The 18,114-nt window shown below is 39.8% G+C and overlaps 1 protein-coding gene across 1 annotated transcript in view; it reads right to left on the bottom strand.

Moving 5' to 3' along the window:
- Window positions 1-1,461: 1,461 nt before the first annotated feature.
- The window catches only part of AGTR1 (angiotensin II receptor type 1), a 121,932-nt gene continuing 105,279 nt past the window's right edge, over window positions 1,462-18,114 (bottom strand). Inside the window, exon 2 of the mRNA XM_077488249.1 lies at window positions 1,462-11,914. Within this exon, the coding sequence (XP_077344375.1) occupies window positions 10,781-11,914 (1,134 nt within the window). The 3' untranslated portion in view covers window positions 1,462-10,780. The remainder of the gene's footprint in view (window positions 11,915-18,114) is intronic.

Raw genomic sequence — 18,114 nt, 5'->3', positions numbered from 1 at the left:
AATGGTAATAGTTGTAATAATAAATGACTTACACGTACTATTTATAACACAGTTCCTTATTTTATAGATGCTGATTTCATGTCGGAATTAGACAGAAGAGAGCAGCAGGAACCTTGACAGTAATATGCAGCATACTGTTGAAATCTCCTTAATTTGTGCTTTCCTGTATTGTTCCCTTTTTGTGGATCCTGCAGACGTTCACATTGTATGCTATGGTGCCTATAGATACCCTTACACTTCAATCATATTTCCATATGTTTAGATGATAATAGGGGTGTTTTATGGTGCACTGTAGGCCTCAGCAGATTCTCTCAAGGGACCTTCATGAGGACAAAAAAAAAGTTGGCATGATTTGTCAACATACTACTCTACCAGATAGAAGAGATAAGCTCCATCTCCAAATGTCAGAGACAGTCATATTAGCTTGTAGGTTAAAATAAAAGATAAAAGATCTTTTATCAGCTGGAATGTTTTCTAACATCCCGGTACTGTATCAAGCCAGCTTTATACTGTCAGCTTGTACTTTGAACTGTGACCATGTATCCTAAGCTATAGTTTTTCTTTCATCAGTTTGGATAAATCAAAATATCAAAGGGTAGTTGCTGCTTATCTATGTTACAAATAAAAAATTAAAGGAACCCATTATTAGGAAAATATCTTCTGAAATGCTCATAACTGTTTCTAACTTTCAAATTATACTATTTAATTTACTGACTTGAAATAAGTAGGCATCACGTGAAGTCAGGGTCAAATTACTACTTATCTGCATGTGTGTTTTGAGTTAGTGACTTAAAAAGTATTGAAACGATTGGATCAACATGACAGCCAGGTAATCAGCAGAAGTTCTACAATAAGGCCCCTTTCACACTGAGCCGCCTAGGGCATCAGCTGTAAAGCGGCGCAATGGGGCAGCTCTGCAATACCACCAGCAAAATGCCACTTCGGCATAGTTTTTCAGGTGGATTTAACCCCTTTTCGGCCACTAGCAGGGGGTTAAAACTGCCCCGATAGTGCCTGAATAGCACCGCTAAAACAATGGTAAATCGGCGCTATTCGGGCACTATCGGAGTTTTAACCCCCCCCCCGCTAGCGGCCGAAAATGGGTTAAATCCGTCTGCAAAATGCTGCCGAAGTGGCATTTTGCTGGTGGTATCGCAGCGCTGCCCATATGATTTTAATGGGGAGCAGCGGGGGGGGGGGGGGGGGGGCTCCTTCACCGCTCCAAAGAACCTACTGGCAGGATTTTTTGTGACGCCCTGCCAGCGCACCACTCCAGTGTGAAAGCCCCGGGCTTTCACACTGGAGTGAATGGAGCTGCATTTTTCAGGAGCTATTCAGGTACTATTTTTAGCACTGTAGCACCTGAAAAACACCCGCAGTGTGAAAGGGGTCTAACAGCCTCTATATTCCACTGAGGGTATGATGTTTTATGTCTTACAAAATGACTATAAGCCATACAAGAACATTTTAAACAACCAATGCCACTTTATTAAGAACTATAAAACATATATCATTTGATTCAATACTTCAGTACATTCATGTCAAACACAATGTTTGAGCATTATATTTATACCTGACAGAAGTAAGTAACATATACAGTGCATTATCACAAAACATTACACATAAACACAATATTTAACAAAAATAATATCCCAACCAAACTGTACAGTTTCACATACATCACATTGTTTCTCAGTTACATTTCTTGAAGACAAACATAATTGTGAGCAGCACATAGGAGAAGTTAACTTAATGTTATTCAGCGGGGCAGTGTAGAAAACGATTTTTAATGTGCAAAGTGATGCCACCCAAAGATAGCCATATTCTTTTACCATTAAAATGGAAATCCGTGCTAAACTTAATCTTATCTTAAAGCTGCCTCCACTCCCATTCTAAGTCACTAGCTTAGTCACTTAGTCACTAACTAAGCCACTAAGTAACTAGCCTGTAAAGGAAAGATGTCTATTCTTATCTTTTCTAAGGGCACCCCGGTCCGGTCAAATGATCAGCTCCCAGTGCCGGCTTCAGGGAACAAGAGAGTGCAGCAACAATGGCTGCAATGCATGGGCAGTGACATCACCCATAGACTTACTATGGGGCATAGACTTACTATGGGGCATCCTTTGTCAGATGTCCATCTTTTCCCCTGAAGCTGGGACTGGGAACCTCGAGACCAGAGTGTCCTTAGAATAAGTAAGTAAAGACATCCTTCCTCTACAGGCTAGTTTACATAAAATGTAGAACGGGCATAGGAGCAGGTTTAAGATAGATAGGTTTAGCCCAGGCTTTCACTTTAAGCCATCTTTTGGAGATTGGTGGCTACTGATTACTGCACTTTGTATAAACTGATCTTTGCACTACCTTACTAAATATGCCTAAAATAAAAAAAGGCCCAGTACAACATAGACTATCAATTACCTTCACAGACAGAAGAAGCTGCACTACAATTTAATAGTATTTTTATAGCCTAAGAGCCTTTATAGCCTAAGAAGAAATGTATGTTCTTTAAATTTCTGTCAGTTTTACTTTTTCTATTGACACCAAAAATAAAATTGACAAGACTCTCAATCCAAATGCTGGACTATTATTAAATATCACAAATGATATGGCCTACATAGTATACAAATGAAGAGCCAGGTACAAACAATAATGTGAATATCAACTGAATAGACCGGCCCTATATTGATAAATGGTCATTGCAAAACCTATGCAACAGGCATCTCATGAAGGGTGCAGTGTCCCGATGTTGCCGGATGACCAGAGAGGGAAGCTCCCGAGTCATGTAAATAAACAGAAAGAAATCCAGCACTAGGAGCTCTTTGTGTAGTAAATATAATATTCCAATGTATTAACTAAAATTATCAATTGCACTCACAAACGAAGTGGAAGAGGGAGCATCTCTCCAACATATGACATAATCCGGGCGTTGTGTCTGCACTAACGGGGGGTGGCCTCTCCCCCCACAGAGTTAGTGTTTCCCCATGATCTCCATCCAGCCAGGTCAGACTTTTTCCATTACTCTCGTGCCTTGATGCGGACTGAGCGAACCTTGGCTGCTCATGCTATGGACTACACGCTCCTCTTCCACCTCATTTGTGAGTGCATTTTATCATTTGATTTAATAAATTGGAATATTTCATTTATAACACACTTCTTCCAACGTGCACTTGAAAGTAAAGTCGCTGTAGATCTGAGGGGGATAAAATCAGCAGAGCTTCCACTCATTTCAGATCTACCCCTTAGATTTAGAGCGACCGCACTTTCAAGTGAACTTGCATTGCAAAGTGGATTTGCCTTTCGTAAATAGCCCCCAATGAACTCTTTGCTCTGCATTTCTTTTTGTTTATTTACATTTTCTATTATATTGAATAAAATGTAAGATATTCTGCATTTTAATTAATTTATTAACATGATTTTTGATTCATGGAATCATTGTTAATGTAGTAGTATGAAGAAATCTCTGCCTGTTGGACATCCCCTTTATCAAACAGGGCTATATTTAGAGCAAAAAACATCAGCATTTATATTACATTTATATAAAAATGTTCAAAATGTATTACTTCTTGGAACTCACATACTGTAAGTTCTTTCTCTCCTTGCTACTTCCTTTCAGGGATTAAAATGGCATAATTTCATATTAGCCATTTTAAACCTGCTAATCTTATATGTCGTTATGATAATGAGCGGCTAATGTCACACGTCAAAGTAGTATTGTGCAGGACTAGGAACAGCTGATTTTTTATTTGATTTTACCGTATGTGTTTTAAACTAGAATACAGCTTATACATGTAATTTGACAAACTGTATATACAGTATAAGGGTGAATTCACTCTTTGTACTTTTTTTTAGCATTTCTAGTAAATATACATGTGGCAATCGCCAGATATACTGTAAGTTGATTTTGATTCAGTAACATGTGTTAAAAAGGAGAGGATAGCACCAAGGTGTTCATTTATTAAAGGCAAATAGACTGTTTTAACCCCTTCAACTTCAGAGGGATTACCCACTTTTCTGGTCAGGCCATTTTTTGCGACACTGCACTGCGTTACTTTAACTGACAATTGTGCGGTCGTGTGACACTGTACCCAAATAAAATATGTGTCTTTTTTTTCCCTCAAATATTTGATCACCTTTGCATTTTTTATTCTTTGCACTATAAACAAAGAACGGCTGACAATTGGGGAAAAAAAAAACTATATTTTTTACTTTCTGCTATAAAACGTTTAAAAAAAAAATGGAAACAATCAAATTTCTTCATCAATTTAGGCGTATGTTTTCTGCTTCATATTTTTTGGGGGGGGGGGGGGAAAGTCACAATAAGCGTATATTAATTGGTTTGCACAAAAGTTATAGCGCCTATAAACTATGGGATATTTTTATTTATTTTTTACTAGTAATGGTGGCGATCAGCAGCTTATAGCAGTACTGCAATATTGCAGTGGACAAATTGGACACCTAACTGACACTTTTGACACTTTTTTGGGGACCAGTGACAATATTACAGTGATCAGTGCTTAAAATATGTTAACATCAGGGGCAATCAAAGGGTTAAATGTGTGCCTAGCTAATGTTTCAATGTAGTGGAGGAGGTACCTTCACTAGTGGAATGCATGGATCTGTGTTTTTGCTTTACAGAAATACAGAATTACTTTTGTAATGACAGAATGGCAATCTACCTTGTTGACATAGGCAGACTGCCATTCTGTCAGTGCACTGAACGGTCAGCTCCCGCTATGTAAAATCACAGCGGGAGCAAGCTGCCGGCAGCGTATACATGTGACGATACCCGTAAATACAGGATCATATATATATAGCGGTGATCCTGCGCAGGGCGGATGCCCTGTAAAGTAAAACTGCTATGGGGCAGTCGGGAAGTGGATAAGGTAATTTTCACTTAGTGAATGAGGTGAAACTCTGCTGACTTCATCCAATCACATGGACGTAACAATGCTTTTTTAACTTTTTCTTCCTTGCAACTGATTGGATATTTTGTACCAAGTCAAATTGCCTCACATTCTTAAAGATAAGGGAAAAAATATTTTGCAAAATGAATAGCTTTTCTGCCTTTAGTAAATTATACCCCGCTTCCCAGAGTTTGAAATTTGTAGCAGGTTAAATGGTTTTTGATATTGAATACCTTTAATAGAATGGTACAAGTGCCACAGCAGATTGTGGTCCTCGAATTTTACATATATTCCATAAAGCAACAGTTTTTGCTACAATGCACACCTGGGGTACATTTCACATATGTTCCTGTATAATAAATCTTATATAAAAATGAAGTATTGCATCATATATAATAATATTCTACAAGCAGGGTCTGGTCTACATTTTCATGGAGGCCTGTGCTTATAATCATGCTGGAGAAAATAGCTTTTTCTTCTAGTCTAATAACATTGTTGTCATTCAAGCCTTGATGAAGGAGGCACTCTTGTATCCCCAAAACATGTTGGCTACCTTTTGGATTGTCGCCCTGACTTTTATTGTAATAACGTTGTATCTGGATGCCTTAGCAATGGTGTGGCACTTCAGTTTATTTTTTGTTACATTACAATACAAGCCAAGTAGACTGTGGAGATCTTCTGGGGTATAGAAGCTGCCTGCCCAGTAACCAGATCAGTTACTTCAACATCAATAATTTATGATAACATTACTAGTGAGTTACCCTATAGGTCCAGCACTATTTTTCCACTTTCCTCAATTTTAAATGCAAGGTCAATGATAACTTATAATTTCCACATTGTGCTATAACGCTTATGTGTTTCCATTCAAATCATTACTTGTGGTAAAGTACAATGCAACACATATTAAAATGGGTATAAGCTTTAGGTAAAGCGTATCAACACCTGCTAAAAGGTTTTTCCATTTGTTCATGTATTTTCATGTTTTTTTTATGGAAAATGCATAAGCCTTAAAAATTACAAGTATGAATGTTACTGTGTTTCAGACCACCTGGCTGTCAATCATGACACGGGTTAAAAGAAATAACTGTCTTCAAATAGCTCAGGAAAAATAATAGGTATTAATATTTTTTTCTAAAGAACCAAAAACTCAGCATATTGACACTTTATAATAACTCTGAAACCATCTGTAGCTTAAATAAATATGTACAATGAATTCTAAACAATACTTACTATTATAAATATGCATAAGTATCCTCACATTAGTTCTAGGATTTGTCTACCCAACATGGATATTTCAATTTTTGGTAATGTTGGTCAATGTTGTTTGGTTTGTAAACTGTCTCTTATCTCTGGGTTTTCAAGATCTCTAATATTAAGTTTCCAGACCAGCCCTTCTGCCGTGGCTGTTATGAGAAGGACACATTATTCCTATTAGATGTTATATTTATTTGATATTATGGGGGATACATGATGTAGTAGTGAATAAGGCCCAAGATAGGTAGGGCCATCTCAAACACAAAGGTAGTAATGGATATAGCCACACTGTGGAAAGGAGATCTTATTTAAAAATAAAAACTTAAAGAGGAAGTAAACCCTGATGAGTTTACTTCCTCTTTCATTCCCTGCAAAGGCAAAGCATAATGGACTACTATGCATCCCATAGTAGCCCATTATGTGTCACTTACCTGACACAGGAGCCAGCGAAGTCACTGCTGTCCCCTGTAGTCCACCGCATCCATCTTCTCGGTGGGTCTCGCAGCTCAGCCGCTGTCATTCGGCGAAGCCGCGATGATGTCACTCCCGCGCATGCGCATGGGAGCCGAGACTGGTGGCATTGTGCGGCATCTTCATTATCGAGGATGCCACGCTCAGTGCGCCTGCGCGCCGCTGTCTACGGCGCATGCACCGTAGACAGCGGTACCCGTCTTCAGGCAAATATCTCCTAAACTGTATAGGATTGGGAGATATTTCTTGCACCTACAGGTAAGCCTTAATCTAGGCTTACCTGTAGGTCAAAAGGGGTTGTAAGGGTTTACAACCACTTTAAGAAGCCACTGTGTAATTTAGCTATATACCAAACTATACTCTAACCAAAATATCAATTTTGGGTGGACAGATCCTTTAATAAAAAACAATGATTAATATAATTAATAAAACAGAATGTGATTGTAAAACATATGTGCAGCAGGCATACCAATCATGAAATGTAAATAAACAAATATGTATATATTACACTACTGTGCAAAAGTTGTTTTACGCAGGTGTGAAAAAAATTCTGTAAATTAAGAATGCTTTCAGAAATAGAAACAGCATCAATTCTTCTAGGTAAATTTTCACACAGTTTTTGAAGAAACTCGACAGGTAGGTTATTTTAAAAATCTTAGAGAACTAACCACAGATCTTCTGTGGATGTAGACTGCCTCAAATCCTTCATGTAATCCCAGACAGACTCAATGATGTTGAGATCAGAGCCCTGCAGGGGCAAACCATTACTTCCAGGAATTCTGTGTTCTTCTTTACACTGCAGATAGTTCTTAACAATATTTTCTGAATGCTTAGGGTTGTTTTCCTGCAGCAGAAAATATTTAGGGTCAATCACATGTCTCCATGATGTCTTGGCATGATGGATAAGTATCTTCTTTTATTTCTCAGCAATAAGGAAATCACTGATTAGGCAAATATGAGGACCATAGATGCAGTGGTTGACCAATGAAACCCAATGCAGCACATGAAAGACACATTGTGCTTACTTTCCTTTGACATCAGATATACAGCTGTGCCATCAACACAGAATCGGCGGAAATCAGTGGGACCAGATATACCTATTCACTATCTGGAAGCTGTAGCCCTATGCTACAACCAAATATTTGGAATTTTGACTCATTAGTCCAGAGGAGTTTTGGTTATGTTTCTGCACCCCATTTTCTATGTTTTCTTACATAGTTGAGTTGCTTAGCCTTGTTTATGTGTCAGAGGTTTGGCTTTTTGGTCACAATTCTTCCATGAATACCATTTCTGGCCAGACTTCTCCAGGCAGTGTATGAATGCAACTGGGTCCTACTGGTTTCCACCAGTTCTGTGCTGATGGCACTGCTAGACTTCTTCTGATGTTGAAGGGAAGTAAGCATGATGTGTCTTTCCTCGGCATTGAGTTTCCTTGGCTGACCACTGTGTCTACAGTCCTCGACATTGTCTGTTTCTTTGTGCTTCTTAAAAAGAACTTGAACAGTACATCTTGAAACCCCATTCTGCTTTGAAATCTTTGCCTGGGAGAGAACTTGCTTATGCAGTATACCTACCTTGTGTCTTGTTGCTGTGCTCAGCCTTGCCATGGTGTATGACCTGTGACATGAAAGTGTCTTGCATAACCTCACCTTAGTAGCAGAGTTTGGCTGTTCATCACCCAGTTTTAATCCTCCTACACTTCTGTTCCTGTTTCAGTCAATGACCTGTTAAATTGTTAATTTTTAGCGCCTGCTTGGTACAATTGGTTAATCGTACACCCGACTATAATCTAACAAAATCCCTGACTTTGTGCAAGTGTACAAAGTGTGCAAGTGTAAGAATTGATGCTGGCTTGAAGCCATAGAGTAGTAATATCAAATATTGATTTTAGATTTTTCTTCTGTTTGCTCACTTTGTATTTTGTAAACTGATCAAAATAAACAATTAAAATGTGTTTTTATTAAAGCATTTTTACTTTACAACATTTCTTCACACCTGCCTAAAACTTTTGCACAGTACTGTACATTTAAATATTTATTTTGTAAATGTGTCTATATTAAAGTACATTCTGAAAGGATTCTTTGCTAAAATGAGGTATAGTAATGAAAGTTTGTTCCTTAGTGCAATCATTCATCCATTCATCCAGTCTCTCATTCATTCAGTTAATTCACCAAAATGAACTATGCATACATTTACATGAACTGTATTTTTCTGGAATGTGGAACCTAGAAATAGCTTATAGCAAGTATTCTGTCAGCTGGGTTTTCCTTCTAAATCTATTGCATCTTTGAGCTTATACAATAAAGCAGTGCAGACAATTGTATTGTGCTGGCATGAACATTTTGGAAGATGAGTTATCAGTGGTTTCAGTGGGTTACTATACTGTATACATTTCTTACCACAATTACATACTGTATATATTAGTTTGCGCAAGCAACAACCAATTCAACACTTTTCAAAATGTAAAGAAAACCACACATTTTTTATGTAAAGTGCAACTTCAGTAAAGCTTAAGTTTAATACACTATATTACATGGGAATATTTGATCATTCTTCCAGAAGCGCATTTGTGAGGTCAGGCACTGATGTTGGAGAGAAGGCCTAGCTCCCAGTCTGCACTCTAATTCATCCCAATGGTGGTTTATTGGGTTGAGGTCAGGGCTCTGTGTAGGCCAGTCAAGTTCCTCTACCCCAAACTCACTCATCCATGGACCTTACTTTGTGCACTGGTGCACAGTCATGTTGAAACAGGAAGGGGCCATCCTCATAATGTTCCCATAAAGCTGGGAGCATGAAATTGTCCAAAATGTAATGGTATGTTGACGCCTTAAAAGTTCCCTTCACTGGAAATAAGGGGCCAAGCCCAACCCCAGCAGTTGCACCCTAGGTGGCTGCCTAGTTTGCCTAGTGGTAGCACCGGCCCTGCCTTTGGGATAAATTAGAGCGGAGACTTTGAGCCAGACCTTCTCTTCCACATCAGTGCTTGACCTCACAAATGCGCTTCTGGAAAAATGGTCAAACATTCCAATGGACACACTCTTAAACCTTGTGGGCAGCCTTCCCAGAAGAGTTGAAGCTGTTATAGCTGCAAAGGGTGGGCCAACTAGTTCTTACAGACTAAGACTGGGATGCCATTAAAGTTCATTTGCTTGTAAAGGCAGTCGTCCCAATACTTTTTTTAATATAGTGTGCTTGTACTGCTGCCTCCTGCATTAGTTGAAATCTTCTTCCTCTGATCCCCTTACCCCAGCCACTGTTATCTTCCTTTACGGTGGGGTTTATTATAGCTGAGGGACCTGTCATAGAAACCCCCTGGAAGATTATGGCAGTGGGGGTAGGGGGGTATTGGAGGATGAGCCAGGGGCATAAAGGACACAGTGCATTAGTACCAATGTTGTGCTGTTTTTTTTTTGGTTTGGCTATGCTTAGGCGTTAAAGTTTTTAGTCATTGGAAGTTAAGGCAAGGGTTAAAATGTATGCCCTCACTTTCTGTCTCAGAGAAACAATCCTTGTCAGCGATCACCAGAAGAAATATTTATATCTCCCTTCAGTTTCTGTTCTGGTAACAACAAAAACATTTGAACTCTACCCTGTCTTTGTCTTCCAGCAATAACTGGCAAGGGGTTGAAAAGACAGCTATAAAACAGACAACTAGAAAAGTTCCACATGATGATGATGATGATTATAATTTTTAATATTATTACTATAAATGTGCTTCCTTTTTCAATCCTTGGCCAGATATAATTTTATAAAACTCCCTAAAAAATTAATATCAAGTCCTTTTATCTATGGCAAAAAAAGGGTTGTTATTTATCCACAAACTGTGTACAGAATGCCCCCAGAAATAGCTCACCATTTTCTTGGCAGTTTTTCTTTTATTATAGCACTGGGTTCACTCATGCTATTATATTAGACTGTCCCAGCTGACACCCAAAAGCAGGAAGTGATTGGAAGAGACATGTCGCTGGCTATAGACCATGTATTGGTATGACTCGGTAGTGAAATTTGCTAACATAATAGCAGTGTACATAATTGACATATACTATTTTTTTCCTCAATAAAAAGTGTGATTTTTCTCTACAATTTGACGCATCCATTCACATGCCCTTGTATACAAATGCTATGTTTTACCGTCTCGTATTATTCCCATTTTAAGTACCCCCCGTATGTATTTCTTCATGTTCATTCAACTTCAAAGGGTTTTGGACTAAGGCTCTGTTATTGTCTGATGGCCGATAAGAAAGAGTACTTGTTTTAGTGTTCAGGCTTGCACGTGTCCTTATCTGTGGTGGTATGTATTTAAGAAGTTGCAGGAAGTGCTTCCGGAAATTCTTGCCAAAAAACCCGTACAAAAATGGGTTCAAGCAACTGTTGAAGTAAGCAATGCATATGGTAATTGGCATAGCCGAGTCTACAATGTCTTCTACTACACAACTTTTTATGTGCCCCAGCTGGATCAAAATGTCCAGAAAAGTAAACACTTGATGTGGAAGCCAACAGAAGAAGAACACCAGAACAATTGCCACTATCATTTTAAGTATGTCATCATACCTGGATTTGCCTCTTTGCTTTTGGAATGTTGACTTCAGTGTCTTCCCAATGAAGATGTAACTTATCAAAATGATCAAGAAAGGAATGAAAAATCCAAGAACATTCTTTGTGATGGCCATTCCAATCAATACGTTTTGTGTTTCATTGGACTTGTAGTAAAAAGCACAAACTGTTAAGTTCTCTTCTTTAATGAGGATTACTCTCCGAAAGACATAAGTGGGGAGGCTTGCTAAACATGCAAGAATCCATATTGCAGTACAGCTTATCTTGGCAAACATCATGGTGCGGCGAATGCGGGATTTCATTGGATGCACAATGGCTCTGTATCGATCAATGCTGAGACACGTAAGTAGAAGTACAGATGTGTATAAATTTAATGTAATTGCGCCTGAAGCCAATTTGCACAAGAAGCTACCAAAAGGCCATTCATAGCGCATGGCTGTATATGCTGCCCACAGAGGTAACGTGATCACAAAACACAAATCTGCAATTGCTAAATTCATTAAAAATATGCTGGCCACTGTCTTCATCTTCATGTAGCAGTAAATGACGATCACCACAAGACTATTCCCAAAAATTCCTACAACAAATATAATGCTGTAAATTATTGGGACAGTAACGAACAAGTAATTGTGTCTTCCTGATTTGGAACAGTCAACCTCAACATTTTCTATTGATGAATTCATGTTGAGAATTATTAAGGGTATTTTAATTTGCAATTTTTGAAGCTGTACCTGAAGAGAGAAAGGTAACAATTATTAGATTTTTAAAGTATTACATGGAGATTAACTGTTGTGCTTACCTTTTTAAATTACTTTAACTCTTAGATATTTTCAACTTACCTCCGTGAGAAGCTTTAAAGTGTATGTCCAGCCAAAACTTTTTTTTTTTGAGGGGGGGGGGGGGTACATATAGTGGGGAAGGGTTGGAAACCCAAGGAGATTTTATTGCTATCAAGGACTCAAATTAAAAGATTTCCTATTAATTCTTGTTCTGCTAATAATGGTTTCATCAAACAGGAAGTTAGGGTACTACACAAATGCATATAAAAATGCTTTGTCAAACCCTGTCAGCTTTCAAATGCTATCTGTGTCCAGGTTGCATATTTTTTATCACCTAGGCTGCAAAAAATTGCGGACCCCGGTTCACTTCACACTAGCACAATCTCAGAGCAATGCGAGTTCAGCCATACAGTTGTATAGCTAAACTTGATTTGGATTTGCACAGAAAATAGTACAGGGACTTGTTTTTCCCCAGACTAGAATCGGATTGCACGGGTGTTCTCACTTATGCGATCCGATTCCTGTGCGAGTTCACAGTTCACACTGCGATTTGTGAACCGATCTGGCGTTGTCATTAACAATATAATGACACCTGCAGCGGTTCGCAGAAGGTCGTTTGCGGGAGAGATGTGATGCGGTAACTGGCATTGTAATCGCTCTGGTTCCCGCATCGCATCAGTGTGAACCTAGGCTGGGGGTGGGAAGGGAGCAGTATAAGGGAGACTGTTGAGGCAAATTAATCAATTTGTGTCTGGAGCATTTTTTAAATAATATTTGCACAAATGATAAATCACATTTTTCTCCAGAAAATTACCTAAAACAGCCAATTAAAGATTTTTTGAAAGCAGAGGCCCTGTAGAATAAAATGGTGGAAGTTGCAATTGTTTTTTTTTTTTTTTATCAAATCTTCATTTTCAGGAAGACATACACTAAAATGAATTTTAGTGCATGCAAGCCTAAAATAAAACCCATTTTTGTGGTAAAATGTAAAGGATGGGGTTGCATAGAGCAAATAGACACCAAACATGTCAAAAATTGTGCACATCTGTGAAATGAACAAACTGCGTACCCAAAATTGTCCATAGCGATGCTTTGAAAGCATTTACATGTTATCAAGTAATAGTTAACAAAAATGATGGTCCTAGAATTATTGCTCCCATTCAGAAATTCGCATTAACACCTGACAGTTTTGGCACCATAATTACTTACATACACACAAGTGCACTACTAAAGTATGTGAATCCATAAGTGTGCATGTGGTAACATGGTTGCCCTTTATTTATTTTTTATTATGTATTATTATTTTGTTAAAATTTAACATTTCTAACGTTTTATTCAGTTTAACTTTATTGCTATCACAAAGGGGATCACAAGTTCCCTATGTGAATGCATCGGGAATGTGACAGATACACTTTATAGAGACATCAGTGGTCTATTTGACCCCTAATTTCTCCACTGCCCTCTACTCCAGTATCTACACAGTACTGTAAAAATAGTTGAGCAGTTCTATGTCACATTTACCAGAGAGTCAGCCTGAATAAGGATAAGGATAACACATTCAAAGCAGCCATAAACTTGTTGTAACTCCTTGAGTTCCAGGATGTTTGTTAACAGTCTGTGGACACTCATTAGTTAAACAGTCTGCAATCTATCTATTTTGTTTAGCTGTCTTAGCAGTGAAGAATTATTTCCTTTACATCTCAGTCACTCCAAAAGTAAATCTGTATACCTAATGAAGTCTTTCTGAAACTTAATAAATCCCAGAGTTTATCCTGAGCTAAAATCTGCTAAAGCAGCAGAGTTTCTGCAAAAAAAGCCAGAGTTTAAATAAATTTGTGTTAGGGTTATAGTGCAATTGTGTGCAGGAGCACTAACAATTATGTAATCATATGAAATATCCTAGTGGTCGCTGCTTTAACAGTTTTTTAATAGTCCATCCCTTCACACTAAAGCTGGCCATACATTGATTGAAATTAGGTTGGTTTAGCAGGCACTGGCTGAATTTTGATCCATGTATGGTCACTGTAGTTGAAAAGAAGTCAATCTAGTGACTAACTTCTGTACCAGGGGCGGCCCCCCTAACACCTCCAACGCCCTCATATTCATACCCCTTTCAGGACACCGGGCACATGAATTCCTATGGCAGGGATGGATGGGAGTGTGTTTCTTAAGCACCTGATTAGAGCCAGAGGCTCTAATAGGCTTCAAAATGGGGTGGGCTCAGGGCGCAGAGGGTGTGCCCCGATCCCACCCAATTGTGTGACCAAAGCGAATACATTTTTTAATATTTTTACACTACAGTTATTCCCCGCCAATCAGGAGGCAGGTCAGTTAGACCTGTTTCCTGGTTGGCCAAAGCACCAGGAGATCCTATTGGATGCCTAGTGCTGTGGAAGAGGAGACACGCTGGAGCTGGACCCAGGCTGGGCTACAGCTTCATGTCTGAATGGATACACAGAGCTGCAGCTCAGCTCAGGTGCCCCATAGCAAGCTGCCTGCTGTGGGGGCACTCAACAGTAGGGAGGGGCCAAGAGCTTCAGCCAGGGACCAGAGAAGATGAGGATACAGGCTGCTCTGTGCAAAACCACTGCACAAAGCAGGTGAGTATAGTGTTTGTTTTTTTAGTAGAATACTTTACAATCACTTGATGCTAAGCTTAAGGCACAATCATTTGAATAGCTTCAGAAGGGTTAGTAGCTGTTTACGACTGTTGCGTAGCAATTTAGTGATTATTTTATTCATACAACTTAAAAATTGAACAATACATTGGCCCAGTGATGTCACTGGGGCGGTGCGGGGGGTGTGGGCCGCACCGGGTGACACCCGCCAGAGGGGTGACACCTGTGGGCAGCGCACCACTAATGCTGCATGGTCCTCACCCTGAAACTGGTGTCTCGCGGGCTGTCTCACACAGTGGAGCGGACCAAAGTTGCCTCCCCCTTCTCTCTGTTTACATTTACAGGAAGGGGGCGGCTTCAGTCCACTCCACTGTGTGAGAGGGAGGAGGGAGTCCAAGGGACACAATGCTGTATCCCACGCTGTTCTGAGGTCTGTACAGCTTAATATAATTGCAAATGGACATGTGCTGGGGGCACTATGGGAGGGGAGAGATGGGTCTGCACTTATGAAGAGGGGTCTGCACTGAGGGGGGTCTGCACTAATGAAGGGGGTCTGCACTGAGGGGGGTTTGCACTGATGAAGGGGATGGTCTTTACTGAGGGGGATCTGCACTGATACAGGGAGGGTGGTCTACACTGAGGGGGTCTGCACTGATGGGGGGTGGTCTGCACAGATAGAGGGAAGGTGGTCTGCACTGAGGGGGGTCTGCACTGATGAAGGGCTGGTCTGCACTGATGGAGGGAGGGTCATCTGCACTCAGGGAGATCTGCACTGATAGGGGGGTGGTCTGCACTGAGAGGTGTCTGCACTGATAGAGGGAGGGTGGTCTGCACTGAGGGGAATCTGCACTGATGAAGGGGGGTCTGCACTGAGGGGGTCTGCACTGATGGAGGGGGAGTGGTCTGCACTGAGGGGAGTCTGCACTGATAAAAGGGGGGTCTGCACTGATGTAGGGAGGGTGGTCTGCACTGATGAAGGTGGTCTGCACTGATGGAGGGAGGGTGGTCTGCACTGAGGAGGATCTGCACTGAGGGGGGTCTGCAATCATGGGGAGGTGGTCTGCACTGAGGGGGATCTGCTCTGATGAAGGGGAGTCTGCACTGAGGGGGATCTATACTGCATGGAGGGGGATCTATACTGCGGGAGGGGATCTATACTGCGGGAGGGGGGTCTGTGCTTAGTGGGCGGGTCTACACTGATGGAGGGGGTCTCTACTTAGTGAGGTGGGTCTGTACTGAGGGAGGGGGATCTATACTGTGGGAGGGGGATCTGTGCTTAGTGGGGGGGGGGGGTCTATACTGAGAGAGGGGGGTCTGTACTTAATGGCTGGGTCTGTAGTTTGTGGAGGGGGTCTGTACTGAGGGAGGTCTATAGTTGGTGGAGGGGGGGTGACACCAATTTTTTCCGCACCGCGTGACACCAACCCTAGTGACGCCACTGCATTGGCCACTGTACTTACTCCCTCAGTGATACCATTCCTGTACTATCAAGGTTGACTAAAAGCCCTGTTTTTTCAGCTGTATGAAGAAAAGAAACACTAAAATGCTACACAGCAGCCATAACCAGATATCAACCCCTGTAAATCTATTCAAATGATGGTGCCAGCAGTTCAACTTTTCAGATTATTATAAACTGTTTCTGACTAGTTCTACGACCTTTCTGAAAAGATAACACCTTATAAAACCTCTGGGCTCAATAGGCACTGCATAATTGGCACATAACATTTTAGTGATCAATTTGATTGAGTCTAAAAATCATCCCATATTATTATCTCCTAATGGTGCTTTCATATAACCTTTTTTTTATCCATCTCTTAGCAGACTCTGTTAAATGACCTAATATTATTGTGAAATTATAATGATAGTAACATTTCTTCTATGGTAATAGTATTAAATGTCATCTTGTTTGATATTAAAACTAAGTGGAAAAAATCGTAACTTTTATTTACTTACACTTATACAGCTCTTGAAATTTATTGCTGCATTATGCTTTTAAAGTACATTATTTGTCAGAGATTATTTCTGACCTATCGCCCACTGTGAAATGAAGACATTGATTATTTTGGAGGTTATCTTATCAGTACACAAGGAGAGTAATTGCAGCAAGACAGAATCTACAAACTTCTAGTTTCCGTAATTAGGCCTGGGAAACAAATCTTATTGAAACAACTGTACAAATTTTACAGAGATAACATTGATATAAGACAAATTCCTCTGGTATATGTAAAATTTAACTTTAAAATATCTAAAGTACAAGTAATAATCTGATTTTATTTTCAATTTACTATATCTATAATAAGTGTTTAAAGGACATCACAAATAGATACATTTATCTATATAAAAAATCATATTTTGCTAAGGCAGTGCAAACAGTTTTGGTTTTACATCAGATGTTTATCAGTTCAGGACAATGAAGCATTATTTGTACCTGGTTGTTGTGACAAAGCAATAGCACACATTTCTTTCTCAAAAGCACTGGCCACTTTAAATGAATGACTGAAGAGCATATGCTAACAAAAAAAAAAAAATGGAATTAAACTCATAGTTACATAGTAGTTACATAGTTACATAGTAGGCGAGGTTGAAAAAAGACACAAGTCCATCAAGTCCAACCTATGTGTGTGATTATATGTCAGTATTACATTATATATCCCTGTATGTTGTGGTCATTTAGGTGCTTAGCTAATAGTTTCTTGAAACTATCAATGCCCCTCGCTGAGACCACCACCTGTGGAAGGGAATTCCACATCCTTGCTGCCCTTACAGAAAAGAACCCTCTACATAGTATAAGGATAAACCTCTTTTCTTCTAATTTTAATGGGTGGCCACGAGTCTTGTTAAACTCCCTTTTGTGAAAAAGTTTTATCCCTATTGTGGGGTCACCAGTATGGTATTTGTATATTGAAATCATATCCCCTCTCAAGCGTCTCTTCCCCAGAGAGTAAGTTCAGTGTTTACAACCTTTCCTCATAACTAATATCCTCCAGACCCTTTATCAGTTTTGTTGCCCTTCTTTGTACTCGCTCCATTTCCAGTACATCCTTCCTGAGGACTGGTACCCAGAACTGGAAGCATATTCCAGGTGCAGCCGGACCAGAGTCTTGTAGAGTGGGAGAATTATTTTGTTTTATCTCTGGAGTTGATCCCTTTTTAATGCATGCCAATATTCTGTTTGCTTTGTTAGCAGCAGCTTGGTATTGCATGCCATTGCTGAGCCTATCATCTACTAGGACCCCCAGGTCCTTTTTCATCCTAGATTCCCCGAGAGGTTCTCCCCACGGTGTATAGATTGCATTCCTATTTTTGCCACCTAAATGCACTATTTTACATTTTTCTACATTGAACCTCATTTTCCATGTAGTTGCCCACCCCATTCATTTGTTCAGATCTTTTTGCAAGGTTTCCACATCCTGCTGAGAAGTTATTTCCTGGCTTAGCTTAGTATCGTCTGCAAATACAGAGATTGAACTGTTTACCCCATCCTCCAGGTAATTTATGAACAAATTAAATAGGATTGGTCCCAGCACAGAACCC

The sequence above is a fragment of the Lithobates pipiens genome, unplaced genomic scaffold, assembly GCF_037356315.1.
Source record: "Lithobates pipiens isolate NorthernLeopardFrog02 unplaced genomic scaffold, aLitPip1_a1.2 Scaffold_18, whole genome shotgun sequence".
Lineage (NCBI taxonomy): Eukaryota > Metazoa > Chordata > Amphibia > Anura > Ranidae > Lithobates > Lithobates pipiens.
This window is presented reverse-complemented; position numbering and strand designations above follow the sequence as displayed.